This window comes from Mirounga angustirostris, unplaced genomic scaffold (assembly GCF_029215605.1).
Source record: "Mirounga angustirostris isolate CCGP_5_RB_7025 unplaced genomic scaffold, mMirAng1.0.hap1 SCAF_14, whole genome shotgun sequence".
Lineage (NCBI taxonomy): Eukaryota > Metazoa > Chordata > Mammalia > Carnivora > Phocidae > Mirounga > Mirounga angustirostris.
This window is the reverse complement of record NW_026991722.1, coordinates 76048510-76064044: the sequence shown is the minus strand read 5'-3', so window position 1 is coordinate 76064044 and position 15535 is coordinate 76048510. Positions and strand designations below refer to the sequence as shown.

General features: G+C 43.4%; 1 protein-coding gene across 1 annotated transcript; it reads right to left on the bottom strand.

Moving 5' to 3' along the window:
• Nucleotides 1-19: 19 nt before the first annotated feature.
• Nucleotides 20-2497, bottom strand: LOC123852450 (disintegrin and metalloproteinase domain-containing protein 1a-like). Its single transcript, XM_045886473.2, has one exon. It carries the CDS (start codon nt 2495-2497, stop codon nt 20-22), a length of 2478 nt encoding a protein of 825 aa, XP_045742429.2.
• Nucleotides 2498-15535: the final 13038 nt, after the last annotated feature.

Sequence of the window (15535 nt, the reverse complement as noted above, 5' to 3'; positions counted from 1 at the left end):
CTTCCTGCTACCACTTCTCTTACGGCTCTGATTCTTCCTCTTCTTCCTCTTCTTCCTCCTCTTCCTCCTCTTCCTCTTCTTCCTCTTCCTCTTCCTCTTCTTCTGGCGGAGCCTCTTCCGCTGCCTCTTCTGGGGGCTTTACTGCAGCCTCTTCTGGACCCTTTTCTGTGGGCTCTGGAGAAGCTTCTATTGAACGTTTACACATGATGATGACACAAACAATTATGATTATTAATATTAGGGAAAAAAGTATTAAAAATAATATGATCATATAGTCTAGGTAACCATCTTCATGTTTGGCAACATTGTTAGTGTTTTCGGTTTCCCGTTGTACAACAGGAGAGCCACTGTCCACGCTACCCCCAGTTCCTACGGTTTTGCAGTCAGGTGGAGCATAGCCAGCGTCACAATGACAGTGCTTTAAATTGTTGCAAACTCCTCTCCCATTACACATCTCTTTTGTATCACAATCGTAGTTGAGCACATCATGATTGATGCAGGAGTTATTCATACAGATTTTTTCTGGGGCACAAAGTGTGCCAATTTGCACATAACCATCATCAGGGATATCAGTATAATTATAGGCATCCATGCTCCAGCACCAGTCATCCTTATGAGGGACCTGGATCATTGTTTCCATGGGTTTGATCGATGGTACATTTTTAACATTTGTACATATAATTTTCCCACAATATATATTTTCACCTGTACACTTAACATATTCCTGGTTACCTGAAGTGGGAAGGCCACAGTTTCCAAACCGATCCCCTTTAGTGTTCATGTGAATGTAACAGTCTTCTGGGGCAGACCTTGCAGGGAATCCAAAAACACTTAAACATTGAAGATCAGGGGTCTTGCACACACCCTGAATGCAATAGTGAACTCCTTGACAAGATGTACCATCTTGCTTGTATGTGTTGGTGGGGCATCTGTCAGAGGTACCATCACAATATTCTGGGAGGTCACACTCTCCAGAAGAAGGACGACACATGGATCCCTTTACTGAATATTGACACGTGTCATTACAGCAGGGCCCAGGACTACACTTTGCTTTTTCCTTTAGCCTACATGTTAGGTCACAGCATGGGTTGTTACCACAGTCACGTCCACAGTCACACTCCTCATTGTAGTCTAACACGCCATTCCCACACGTGGCTTGCCTACGCAGGCGACCTCTGGGCCGAGGCTTGTTAAATAGGCAGGCCCCTTTGTGTTCCCGGAGGAACTGAGAGAAGTGGTCAGAGCTGCAGTTGCTGAAACCACTCTCTTTAGTGATATTTTCATGCATGAGGCAAAAGCGTTTGTCTTTACAAATGCAGGCCGAGTGGTCGTGCTGAATACCCAAGTTGTGCCCAAGCTCATGGACCATGAGCGCTGCAAACAGGAGGACGTCTTCATGATGGAAGGCTTCAACAGCTGCTGCAAGGCCTCTTGAACAGGCACCATTGAGAAATGCGTGTCCCACATCCTCTTCAGGATGATGTCCCACGATCATGTGGGCAACGTCGTGCTTCACACGATGCAAGAGCTTCTGCTGTCTCCAGCTGTTGAAATTCCTGAGTGTAACTCGCAAGTCCGCTGGGACTTCTATGAGGTCCCCCTCGGTCCAAATCTCCATTCCAGCCAGCACCACCTCGGTGTTTATTTCCCGACTGAAGATGTTGGCCAGAGCAATGATGTCCATTACTCTCTGGACTGTCTCATTGACGTTACTGCCCCACATTTGGAACCGCTGGTTGTTGACCACGACAAACATCTCCACGTACTTGGTGTGTGACCAAAAGGAGGACAGTGCCTGTAGACTGCGAGGCTTCCTGCTCCCTTGTTGCCGGCTGGTGGACACCACTTGGCTGCCTTTGGAGGTGACACTACAGGAGACTCGAGCTTGGTGTGCCATGGTGTACAACACATGTTCAAACCGTTTTGAAGTGTCCATGGGCTCGATGCCATAGAGTTTCCCCTCCTTAATCAGGATGCCCCTGAGGCCTGAACAGGTGTTGAGGGAAGCAAAAGAACCTGGGACTCCTTCTATGTAGCCTTCATAGTGACAGTCATACGAGATGAAAGGTGTTTCTTGCCCCAGGACCCCATTGTGGTAGCTGAAGACTGGGAAGTTATTCACAAAATAGTCTCTCTTCGCCTTCAGGTGAATCACCTGTTTCTGGCCCTGCATTAATAGCATATAGGATGCCTTTTCCCCTGGGTCTTCCCTTCCCTTGACTGTCAGACCCTTGGGGATGACTGTTTCATAAGAAGAGTAGTATACAGATCCAGGGTCACAGTACATGCTTGGCAGGAAAATCAGTACCAACACTAGCATGATCCCCAACCTGACACACGAAGGTCCTGGCACTACTAGTGCCCGCCTCGAGCCCTTCATTTGGGGAACCCAAGTCTGAAGCAATCTGGCAGCCTCATAGGTAACCACTTGGTATTTCTGTAGAGAAGACAAGGAGGAGGCAAAGTGCCTCAAAGGAGCTGCCACTGACGTGGCCATTGTGAATCGGTTGATGGTGTGTGGCCTCTGTCCATCAGCAGCAGCTCTCCCTGACACAGAGACCCTCAGGCATTAGCTCCAGATCTATGCTGGCTGCATAGAGGGTGGCAACTGCCTAGCTGTGAGAGGCATAGCCTCTGGCTATGTCCTTTCCAGTCTTTCTGATCTGTTATCCTTCAGATAGCGTCCTTTCTATGCGACTTCCTTCCACAGCATCAGCTTCAGTGCTCCTTGGCTAAGGGCCTTTTGACATGAGGGACTGATGTAATCATGAAGGACTGCAAACGCTAAAATGCAAGACCCTACCTTGAGAGTGGAAACAAAACCTCCATGCCTTCTCAACTGTGCCACACAGAATGCCCCACCCCCACCCCTCCTGTCGTCCGTTGCTTGGCTAACTCCAAGTGTTCCAGACCAGGGGCTTAGACGTCTTCGGAGGGCACACTCTGTTGCTCACTTCCCCTCCTTTGAAACTCTTGCTCTGTAGCAATGGACATCATAACTCAGATTGTTCTATATCCCTGGATGGCATTATAGTGAGACGCACATCTCACAGGCCAGTCTGTTAGGTAAGGCAAATGGCCACAAGATAGACCCTGTGCCACAAAATAGACCCAAGTGGGCTGGCGACTCATGGGGCAAGAGTCAGTACCCCTGTTTTAACATCATCAAAGTTCGTTTTCCCAATTTCTGTTGATAACACTGTCCAAACATGTAGGGGGATGCCAATAGAGCGGCCTCCTCTTAGGCGTGAGTATCATGGGCACGTTGGTGGGTGAGTCCAGGCCCATACCCTTCTCAGGATGGCCCTGACATACTGGTATGCTAAGATTATGCCTGTTGTAAACTAGGTATCCTAGAAATCTCTCCTGTGTTAGAATACGGCCTCCATGTGTTCAGTGACCACTTCTGTCTGTTCATCTTTATACCCTCAGGTCTAGAAGAGTGCTTGTCCAAGAGTAGATGAACAAGAATTATTTATCAAGTGAATAAAGGACTCCCAGGTTATGAGTCCTGTGATGTCTCATCTGTTGTGTGTTGTTTGTACTTGCTTGATGCCTGCCCTGAATGGCTAAAAATGTCTTCAGGAAAACCCATAACCATGCTGACCAATGGCACATTTGTGATCTCAATATGTACCTCTTCTTACATTTAACCTTTAGCCAGCAGTTCACTCTCGTGATTTCTTCTGGCCCCAACTTTGGCTGAGAAAAATAGAAGCAATCCAAAGAGTACTTCCACATGTAGGTGCCAGGTGAGCCCAGGTGTATCTAGATTTTCCTCCTATTATAGTGGATAAGTTGTCCCTGCTCTGATCTAAGGCCAGTCCCTCTGCTTGTATGTGGAGTCTCCTTCCCTTTCAATTTCTCGTGGACTTTGTTTGCTTTTCCAGTTGTCCCTTCTCCCTTTTCCATCTTAAACATCTGTTTGTCCATTAGATCCAGTCTCATTATATGCTGTAATATCTCACCTTTATGAAACCGTTCTTCTCAGCCCGTATCACTCTCCAGTTGCATCCAGTTTCTCTTCTCTGTTTCATAATGAAACCCTTTGAAAGAGTGTATGAACATTCTTGTTCCAGTTTGCATCACTACTTTTTTCTTTTCTGAAATGTTTAACTTTGAATCACAGCACAAACACATTACATGCATAAAACAGAAATTTATTTTACACTGAATTATTAAAAAGAGAGAAGCTGAGCCAGGCACAAAAGGACAAATGTTTTGATTTCATTTATTTTTAAAATTTTTTATTTACATGCAGTTTAACATATGGTGTGTTATTAGTTTCAGAGGTAGAATTTAGGGATTCATCAGTTTCATATAACACCCAGTGCTCATCCCATCAAGCAGCTTCCTTAGTGGCCATCACCCAGTTACCCCATCCCCCCACCTACCTCCGCTCCAGCAACTGCCAGTTTGATTCCTATGGTTAAGTCTCTTATGGTTTGTCTCCCTCTCTGTTTCCATCTTATTTTATTTTTCCTTCCCTTCCCCTGTGTTTATCTGTTTTGTTTCTTCGATTCCACATATGAGTGAAATCATACGATATTTGTCTTTCTTTGTCTCCTTTCACTTAGCATAATACCCTCTAGTTCTATCCAAGTCATTGCAAATGGCAGGATTTCATTCTTTCGGATGGCTGAGTAATATTCCATTGTATATATATATATAGATAGATATGTGGATATCTATCTATCTATCTGTATATCACATCTTCTTTATCCATTCATCTGTTGATAGACATCTGGGCTCTTTCCATATTTTGGTTATTGTGGACATCGGTGCTATAAACATTGGTGTGCATGTGCCCCTTGAGATCACTACGTTTGTATCCTTTGGATAAATACCTAGTAGTGCAATTGCTGGGTCATAGGGTAGCTCTATGTTTAACTTTTTGAGGACCCTCCATACTGTTCTCCAGAGTGCCTGCACCAGTTTGCATTCCCACCAACAGTGTTAGAGGGTTCCCCTTTCTCCGCATCCTCGCCAACATCTGTTGTTCCTGAGTTGTTAATTTTAGCCATTCTGACTGGTGTGAGGTGGTATCTCATTGTGGTTTTGATTTGTATTTCCCTGATGCTGAGTGATGTTGAGCCATTTTTTCACATATCTGTTAGCCATTTGTATGTCTTCTTTGGAGAAATATCTATTCATGTCTTCTGCCCATTTCTTGACTAGATTTTTTGTCTTTTGGGTGTTTGAGAGGTTCTTTATAGATTTTGGATACTAGCCCTTTATCTGATATGTCATTTGTAAATATCTTCTCCCATTCTGTAGGTTGCCTTTTACTTTTGACGACCATTTCCTTTGCTGTGCAAAACTTTTTATCTTGATGAAGTCCCGGTAGTTCATTTTGGCTTTTGTTTCCTTTGCCTTTGAAGGCCTGTCGAGCAAGAAGTTGCTGCAGCCGAGGTCAGAGAGGTTGCTGCCTGTGTTCTCCTCTAGGATTTTGATGGATTCCTGTCTCACATTTAGGTCTTTCATCCATTTTGAGTTTATTTTTGTGTATGGTTTAAGAAAGAGGCCTGATTTCATTCTTCTGCAATGTGGCTGTCCAGTGTGAGTTCTATATCAATAAAGCTATTGTTGAAAGTCAGTAAATGTTGAACCACCCTTGCAGCCCAGGAGTAAATGCCACTTGGTCATGGTGAATAATCCTCTTAATGTACTCTTAGATCCTATTAGCTAGGATCTTGGAGACAATTGTTGCATGCCTGTTTGTCAGGGATATTGCTCTGTAATTCTCCTTTTTGGTGGGGTCTTTGTCTGGCTTTGGGATCGAAGTAATGCTGGCCTCATAGAATGAGTTTGGAAGTTTTCCTTCCATTTCAATTTTTTGAAACAGCTTCAGAAGAACAGGAATTAATTCTTCTTTAAATGTTTGGTAGAATTCCGCTGGGAGGCCATCTGGCCCTGGCTCTTGTGTGTTGGGAGGTTTTTGATTACTGCTTCAGTTTATTTGCTGGTTATGGGTCTGTTCAGGTTTTCTTTTTTTTTTTTTAAAGATTTTATTTATTTGACAGAGAGAGACAGCGAGAGAGGGAACACAAGCAGGGGGAGTGGGAGAAGGAGAAGCAGGCTTCCCGCTGAGCAGGGAGCCCGATGTGGGGCTCGATCCCAGGACCCTGGGATCATGACCTGAGCTGAAGGCAGACAGACGCTTAACGACTGAGCCACCCAGGCGCCCCTCTGTTCAGGTTTTCTATTTATTTTTGTTTCTGTTTTGGTAGTTGGTAAGTTTCTAGGAATGCATCCATTTCTTCCAGATTGCCTAATTTGTTGTCATACAATTGCTCATAATATTCTCTTGCAGTTGTTTGTATTTCTTCAGTGTTGGTTGTGATTTCTCCTCTTTCATTCATGATTTTGTTTATTTGGGTCCTTTCTCTTTTCTTTTTGATAAATTTGGCTGGGGGTTTATTGATCTTTTTTTTTTTTTTTTTAAAGATTTTATTTATTTATTTGAGGGAGCGAGAATGAGAGAGATACAAGAGAGGGGGGAGGGTCAGAGGGAGAAGCAGACTCCCCGCCGAGCAGGGAGCCCGATGTGGGACTCGATCCCGGGACTCCAGGATCATGACCTGAGCTGAAGGCAGTTGCTTAACCAGCTGAGCCACCCAGGCACCCCGGGTTTATTGATCTTATTAATTCTTTCAGAGAACCAGCTCCTACTTTCCTTGTCATCTGTTCTACTGTTTTTGTTTTTTTGGGTTTTTTTAATTTCGGTATCATTGATTTCTGCTCTAATCCTTATTATTGCTCTTCTCCTGCTGGATTTAGGCTTTATTTGCTGTTCTTTTCCCAGCTCCTTTAGGAGTAAGGTGAGGTTGTGTATTTGAGACTTTTCTTGTTTCTTGAGAAAGGCTTGTATTGGTATATACTTCGCTCTTAGGACTGCCTTTGGTGCATCCCCAAGGTTCTGAACGGTTGTGTTTTCGTTCTCATTTGTTTCCATGTTTTTGTTTTTTTTTTAAATAGTTCTTTAATTTCCTGGTTGACCCATTCATTCTTTAGTAGGATGCTCTTTAACCTCCATGTATTTGTGTTCCTTCCAACTTTCCTCTTGTGATTACTTAATGCAAGTTTTAAAGCATTGTGGTCTGAAAACATGCATGGTATGATCTCAGTCTTTTTGTACCAGTTGAGACCTGATTTGTGACCCACTGTGTGATCTATTCTGGAGAATGTTCCGTGTGCACTTGAGAAGAATGTGTATTCTGTTACTTTGGGATGAAATGCACTGAGTATGTCTGTGAAGGCCATCTGGTGCAGTGTGTCATTCAAAGCCCTTGTTTCTTTGTTGATCTGCTTAGATATCTGTGCATTGCTGTGAGTAGGGTGTTAAAGTCCCCTATGTTATTGTACTATTATCAATGTGTGTTTCTTTAATTTTCCTATTAATTGGTTTATATAGCAGGCTGCTCCCAAGTTAGGGGCATAAATATTTACAATTTTTGGATCCTCTTGTTAGATAGACCCTTTTATTATGATATAGTGTCCTTCTTCATCTGTTATTACAGCCTTTGGTTTAAAATCTACTTTGTCTGATAAAAAGATTGCCACTGCAGCTTTCTTTCGATGTCCATTAGCATGAAAAATGGGTCTCCGCCCCCTCACTTTCAATCTGGAGGTACCTTTGGGTCTAAAATGAGTCTCTTGTAGACAGCATATCGATGGGTCTTGTTTTTTTTTTTTTATGCAGTCTGATACCGTGTGTCTGTTGGTTGGAGCATTCAGTCCATTTACATTCAGAGTAATTATTGAAAGATACTAAGTGCCATTGTATTACCTGTAAAATCGCTGTTTCTGTAGATTGTCTCTGTTCCTTCCTGATCTTTGTTACTTTTGGGCTCTCTCTTCACTCAGAGGATCCCCTTTAATATTTCTTTTTTTTTTTTTAATATTTTATTTATTTGACAGAGAGAGAGATAGCGAGAGCAGGAACACAAGCAGGGGGAGTGGGAGAGGGAGAATCAGGCTTCCCGCCAAGCACGGAGCCCGATGTGGGACTCGATCCCGGGACTCCGGGATCATGACCTGAGCCGAAGGCAGACGCTTAACAACTGAGCCACCCAGGCGCCCCCCTTTAATATTTCTTTGCAGGGCTGGTTTAGTGTTCAGGAATTCCTTTAGTTTTGTTTGTCCTGGAAACTCTTAATCTTGCCTTCTATTCTGAATGACAGCCTTGCTGGAGAAAGGGTTCTTGGCTGCATATTTTTCCCATTTAGCACATTGAATATATCATGCCAGTCCTTTCTGGCCTGCCAGGTCTCTGCAGACAGGTCTGCTGCCGGCCTTATGTTTCTGCCCTTGTAGGTTACAGACCTCCCGTCCCCAGCTGCTTTCAGGATTTTCTCTTTATCTCTGAAATTTGCAAGCTTCACTATTGTATATGGAGATGTTGACCTGTTTTTATTGATTTTGAGGGGGTTTTTCTCTGTGCCTCCTGGGCTTGAATGCCTCTTTCCTTCCCCAGATTAGGGAAGTGCTCAGCTATAATTTGTTCAGATAAACCTTCTGCACCCCCCCCCCTTCATCTTCTGGGACCCCTATTATTCAAATATTAATTTTCCATATGGTATCACTGATTTTTCAAAGTCTCTCTTCATCATCCAGTAGTTGTTTTTCTCTCTCTTTCTCAGCTTCCTTGTTTTCCATCGTTTTGTCTTACCTGTCACGGACTCTCTCTTCTGCCTCATTTATCCAAGCTGTTAGAGCCTCCATTTTTGACTGCATCTCAGCAATAGCATTTTTAATTTTCACTTGATTAGATTTTGGCTCTTTTATTTCTACAGTAATGGATTCTCTAGTGTCTTCTAAGCTTTTTTTCAAGCATATTTTTTATAATTGTTTTGAATTCTAGTTGTGACATCTTACTTATATCCATATTGATTAAATCCCTGCCAGTGAGTAGTACTTCCTCCTGTTCTTTCTTTTGGGGTGAGTTTCTCCATTTCATCATCATGTCCAGAAAAGAACAGAAGAAAGAGAGAAAAGACAAAAATAACACCAGAAAAATACAAACAAAGTAAACACCAGAAGTAAACACAGACTTACTCCAGAAGTAAACACAAACAAAGAAAAATAAGAAGTCAAACAAGAAGTAAAACAGAACAAAACAATAAACTAGATCCTGAGTGTATTTTGGTTTGTTTGTTAAAAGAAACTAGATCTCAAAAATAGGAAAAAAAAGAAAAACTTATGTGAATATATATATATATATATATATATATTTTGTGTGTGTGTGTGTGTATCTCAATGTGTATGTATAGATCTCAAAATAGGAAAGAATCAAAAGCTTTTATATATAAATATATATAATAGATATATATATTTATATATAAATGTATATATAACAAATATAAATATACACTATAATAATATATGTAATATATATAATAACAAAAATACAACAAAATACAATGGAAGGAAACAAAAATAAAGTATACATTAAAAATTTTAATAAGAGGGGTACCTGGGTGGCTCAGTTGGTTAAGCAACTGCCTTCAGCTCAGGTCATGATCCTGGAGTCCTGGGATGGAGTCCCGCATCAGGCTCCCTGATCAGCAGGGAGTCTGCTTCTCCCTCTGACCCTCCCCCCTCTCATGTGCTCTCTCTCTCTCAAATAAATAAATAAGATCTTTTAAAAAATTTTTAATAAGAACAAAAAAAGAATTAAAAAAATAAAATATCTGAAAAAAATAAAACTGAAAGACTAAAGAATAATGATTTAAAAAAAAAAAAACCGTGAATGCTATATACTGTTTTTCCCAAAAGCTGAAGTTTTGCAGTTCCCTATGATTGGTAAACTTGGCGCTAGCGAGTTGTTCCAGCTGGTCTTCTGGGGGAAGGGTCTGTTGCGGTGATTCTCAGGTGTCCTTGCTTGGTGGAATTGCACTCCTGTTACCAGGGGGCAGGGCTCAGTGCAAGCAGCTCCAGATGGCACTTTGTTGCGTACTGTTTTGTTCTCTGAAGGCTTTCAGCACCGATGGGGTGGGGGGTATGGAAATGGCGGTGCCCCGATCTCTAGCCCCCCACCCCCCTCTCTTCAGGGAGCCCTCACAGAAATGCAGTGAATCACTCCTGTCTCCCTGGTTTCTGACCAACCTCTTTGTTCACACGGCCTGTGACCGAGCATTTTTATCTCAGGCACCCCACCCAGTTTTGAGTCTCCAAACTTTACAGACTCCTGTGGTGCAGAGCCATGCCATTCCCTCCGGGGGAGGGAGAGGGGGTCTCGCTATGCTTCTGCCTTTTGCTGGCCCCTGCCCAGACAGCGGTCATGCGAGCATGCAGCAATTCAGTTTATGGCAACACGGAGCAGAAAGCTGGCTCCTAGGCTTGCTGTTTTCAGCCCACTTCCCGGCTCCGATGCCTGGAAACTGTGCCGCACTCCGACACCCCCCCCCCGTTCTTCTTGTGACCCTGGGGATCCTGGGGCCACTCTATCCGCTATCCGACGTGGGAGTGCACCCCGCTTCTTTGCCACCTGAGCATCTTTAAGCCAGGGACGTCCCCCACTGCAGCAGAACTCTAAAGATTCCGATTGTGTGCTCCCTGCTTATAATATTTTGAGGTAGCCTCCTTTAGCAAGCTCCCTCCCCTCTGCCCTATCTACCTATATATTGCCCTGGATTCACGTCTCCACACCTCCTACCTTCCAAAAAGTGGTCACTTTTCTATTTGTAGAATTGCAGCAATTCTTTTCTCAGATGTCCGATTGATTTTGCAGGTGTTCAGAATGATTTGATAATTATCTAGCTGAATTCCAGGGACCAGATGAAATTAGGGTCCCCTACTCCTCTGCCATCTTAACTCCTCCTCTGTGATTTCATTTAAGTGAGGTTTCTCCAAAAGTCAAGTTCATGGAGAGAGAAAAAGTAGGATAGAGTTGACCAGGGGCTGGGGAAAAGAGTAACGGGGAGTTATTATTGTCTAATGGGTACAGAGTTTCAGTTTGGGATGATGACGAGTTCTGGAAATGGATGGTGGTGAAGGCAGCACAAGAGTGTGAAGGTACTTAATGCCACTAAACGGTACACTTAAAAAAATGGGTAAGATGCTTAATTTTATGTGATGTATATTTTACTGAGGCATGGAAACCGCTGTGTAGGTACAACCCCAATGAAGTAATCAACCGTTTTAGCTCCATAGAAGTCACCCATGTGCCATTGCCAATCACAAATCCTCCTGCTTCAGAGATAGTCATGATCCTGTCTCCTATGAGAACTACTTTCTCACTTTTTAAAAAAATTGTTTTGCTTCCTAAATATGCATCCCGGTGTAATTGTGTAATTTTATTTTACTTGTCTTTTAATAACACCTTTGTTGAGATACAACTCACAGGCCATGATATTCTTTGTTTAAAGAGTCCAGTTCATGGGTGCCTGGGTGGCTCAGTCGGTTAAGCATCTGCCTTCGGCTCAGGTCATGATCCCAGGGTCCTAGGATGGAGCCCCGAGCCGGCTCTCTGCTCAGCGGAGAGCCTGCTTCTCCCTCTCCCTGTCGTTCCCCCTGCTTGTACTCTCTCTGTGTCAAATAAATAAATAAGATCTTTAAAAAAATAGAGTCGAGTTCAGTGGTTTATAGTATGTTGAGAAAATTATACAGGCATCACCGCAGTTGATTTTAGAACATCTTCCTCACCCTCTAAAGGAAACTCTCCTGTTCATTAGCAGTCCCTCTTCATTCTCCCCCCCTTCCTCCCTGGAGCCCCTGGCCATCACTAGTGTACTTTCTAGCTCTAGGACTTTGTCCGTTCCGGGTATTTCATAGCAATGGCCTCCTACAAGTTGTCGTCTTCTGTGACTTACTTCACCTCGTGTGTTTCCAAGGATGAGCCATGTTGTAGCATGTGTCAGAACTTCATTTCCTTTGGGCCAAATAATGGATTCTTTTTGAATGAAGGAATATACCATGTTTTATTTTTTTAACCCATCAGTGGATGACCATTTTGGTTGTTTCCACTTTTGGGCTATCGTGAATAATACTGCCGTGGACATTTGAGTACAAGTTTTTGCTTGGACATACGTTTTCATTTCCCTTGGGTAGGTGCTTGGGAGTGGAATTGCTAGTCATGTGTTAACTCTATGTTTAGCCTTTCGAGGAACTGCCCAACTGTTCTCTAGAGCAGCTACGTAATTTTACATTCCTGCCGGGGTGAACGAGGGTTCCAATTGCTCCCTATCCTCACTGACATTCGATACTGCCTGTCTTTTCGATTTTAGCCATCCCAGTGGATGTAAAAGGGTATCTCATTGTAGTTTTGATGTGCACCTTTCTGATAATTCATGATATTGCACATCCTTTCATATTCTTATTGATCTTTTATTTCTTCTTTGGAGAAATGTCTATTCACGTCCTGTGCCCTTTTAAAATGGGACATCTTTTTCTGGCTGAGTTCTAAGAGTGGGTACTAGTCCCCATCAGATATCTGATCAGCTAATATTTTCGCCCATCCTCTGGGCTGTCTTTTCACTCTCTCAGTGCTGTGTTTTCTCTCAGAGCAGAGAAGTATTTCATTTTTCCTTCCAATCTTTTTTATTGAGTTGAAACACACGTAGCGTAAAGTTTACCATCGTAACCATTTTTAAGTGCACACTTCAGTGGCATTAAATACATTTATAATGTTGTGCCACCGTCACCACTCTGATCTCCAGGACTCCTTTTCATCTTATAACTTGTAACTAAAGCTGTATAGTCATTAAACTGTAAACCCCCATTGCCTGCTTGCCTCCAGCCCCTGGCAACCTCCATTCTACTTTCTGTCTCTAGGATTGTGACTACTCTGGGTGCCTCCTGTGAGTGGAATCATACAAGGCTTGTCTTTGGGGGACTGGCTTATTTCACTTGGCGTAATGTCCTCAAGGTTCATCCGTGCTGTGGCACGTGTCAGGATTTCTTTTCTCTCCGAGGGTCAGTAGTGTTTCATTGCAAGTATGTACCACATTTGGCTTATCCGTTGGTCGTCCATCGATGGACACTTGGGTTGCTTCCGTGTTTTAGCTATTGTGAATAGTGCTGCTGTGAACGTGGACATGCAAGCAGCTCTTCAAGACCCTGCCTTCAGTTCTTTGGGGCGTATACCCAGAAGTGGAATTGCCGGGTCATATGGCAAGTCTAGTTTTGATCTTTTGAAGGAACCACGACACCGTATTCCGCAGAGGCTGTACCGTTTTACATTTCCACCGGCAGCACCCAGTTTCCTCCACGTCCTCTCCAACACAGGACATCTTATTTTCTGGGGTTTTTTTGACAGTAGTCATCCTCATGGGTGGGAGGTGGTATCTCACTGTAGTTGCGGCTTGCATTTCCCTCGTGATGGGTGATGTTGAGCATCTTTTTATGTGCTCAGAGGCCATTTGTGTATCTTCTTTGCAGAAATGTCTCTTCGAGTCCTTGACCCATTTTTTTAATCAGGTCGTTTCTTTTGTTGTTGTTGTTGTTGTTGAGTTGTAGCAGTGTTCTCTGTATATTCTGGATATTAATCCCTTATCAGACAGACACTTGATTTGCAAATATTTTCTCCCATTCTGTGGGTAACCTTTTTACTGTGTCAAGAGTGTTTTTAGATGCAGAAAATTTTTAAAGTTTCGTTAAGTCCATTTTGTCTGTTTTTTTGTTACTTGTGTCTTTGGTGTCATGCATCAGAGGGATCTTTGCCAAATCCAGTGCCGTGAAGCTTTTGCCTTCTGTTTTCTTCTGAGAGTTTTCTATAGCAAGGCAAGCCCTGTGAAGGGGGATTTTTCTGGGGGACTGCCAGGAGTAAAATTAGTAACAGTTCTATGGCCATGTGCTTGTGAGGAGGCTGTAAACTGTTCTGCCCATTCCACTAGGTGCTAGGCGACCTGTTTTCACAGCTACCCTAGTTGCTAGGATGTGGTTTTTCAAGGCTAGTGGGGACCTGAGGGAGAGGGATATGGGACTAGGGCAATTAAAACTTCACGTAGCTCGCTGCTCTTACCAAGATTCGGCAGTTTTATTGAACAAACAATTTTTTCTGGGTACTAGTCCCCATCAGATATATGATCCACTAATATTTTCTCTCATAATGTTGTGCCACTGTCACCACTCTCCTTGACTCTTTTTGCCTGTGTTGTAACTGTTTTTATGGAGGAGGGCATTTCTGGAGGACCTTATTTTAACATTTTGGGAGTGCTTCCCATTTTACCTCTTAACTTCCTATGAATCCATACAAACGCAGTGTGGCCTCTTTTGCTCCATGTGGTATTTAAGTTTACACTTACTCTGTTTGGGTGCCGCCGTAGTTCATTCCCTGCCACATTGTTCTACACTTGTCTTTCTCTGTGTGGATCAGTCCCAACATTCACTGTATTATCTGTGAACACAGGGTTCTTTTCTTTTGGAATACTATGAAGAGGGCTTCTTATGACCATTATTGTCCAGTAACATGATGCAAATAAGCAGAAATTTCTAGCTAAGTTATAGGGTACTTGAGAAAATAAAATTTAACTAGAAAATTAAAAGTGTTATTTCAAAGTGGCATGCCACTTTACGTTTCTGAAGCGGTTTAGAGAGCTGCTACTGTTCCACAGCAACGCTTGGCATTTTCGGTTTCGTATAGCCAATCTTGTGGGTGTGTAGCAACATCTCTTTGTGGCTATATAATCTGTATTTCTCTGAATCCCGATGACACTGAACACCCTCACAGATGTTTGTTTGGCTCATCCTTTACATTTTGACTCCAGTAGAATAAGCTTTCATTCCCACACATCCATCCAAACTGCTCTGCTCCAGGATACCAGTGAATAACTCTCCGTTGTCAAATCAAATGATCAACACTCGGTCCTCACCTTGGACCTACTGGCAACACTTAAAAGATGATCGGAATGTTCTGACTTACCTTTGAAAATAATCACCCTGCTCACTGGGTGGAAAATAGGCTATTGGGAGAGCCAGAGTGGAAGCAGAGAGACCAACCAGTTAGAGACTTCTGCGGTTGGAGAAGAGAAGAGGGAGTTGATGATGGTTTGCAGTGCGCTGGAGAGTGGGGGTCGGGGGCGGTGGTGAGAAGAGGTCACATTCTGGATATATGTTTAAGGTAGGGCCAAGAGAATTTGCAGATGGACTGGCTCTGTAGTGTAAGGCTCTTCTAGAAACGCTTTCTTTCTTTGTTTTCAGGACAATGCCCTCTCTTGGCGGTACCCCTACCATACCAGCCACTCCTTCCCCCACTTCTTTCCTGAGTCCTCATCTTATCAACACCTATACATGGAACGCCCTGGAGCTAAGTCCTCACCCAGTCCTCGTATCTGCTCCTTTCTCTAGCTGCTGGCTCTGCTCCCTGGGCAGTGGCAGCCGGTCCCATGGCTTGGATATCATCTCCAGACTGGCAACTCTCAAATAGACATCTGTGGCTGACTTCTCTTCTGAATTCCAGACTCAGTCACCTTGCTGCCTAGCTGGCATGCCCACATGGCGGTTTAATAGGCATCTCAAGCTAAACACGTCCAACGCCTGCTCTTTCCACACTCATGTGCACCTCAGTGAATGACAGCTCTGTTCTTGCAGTTGC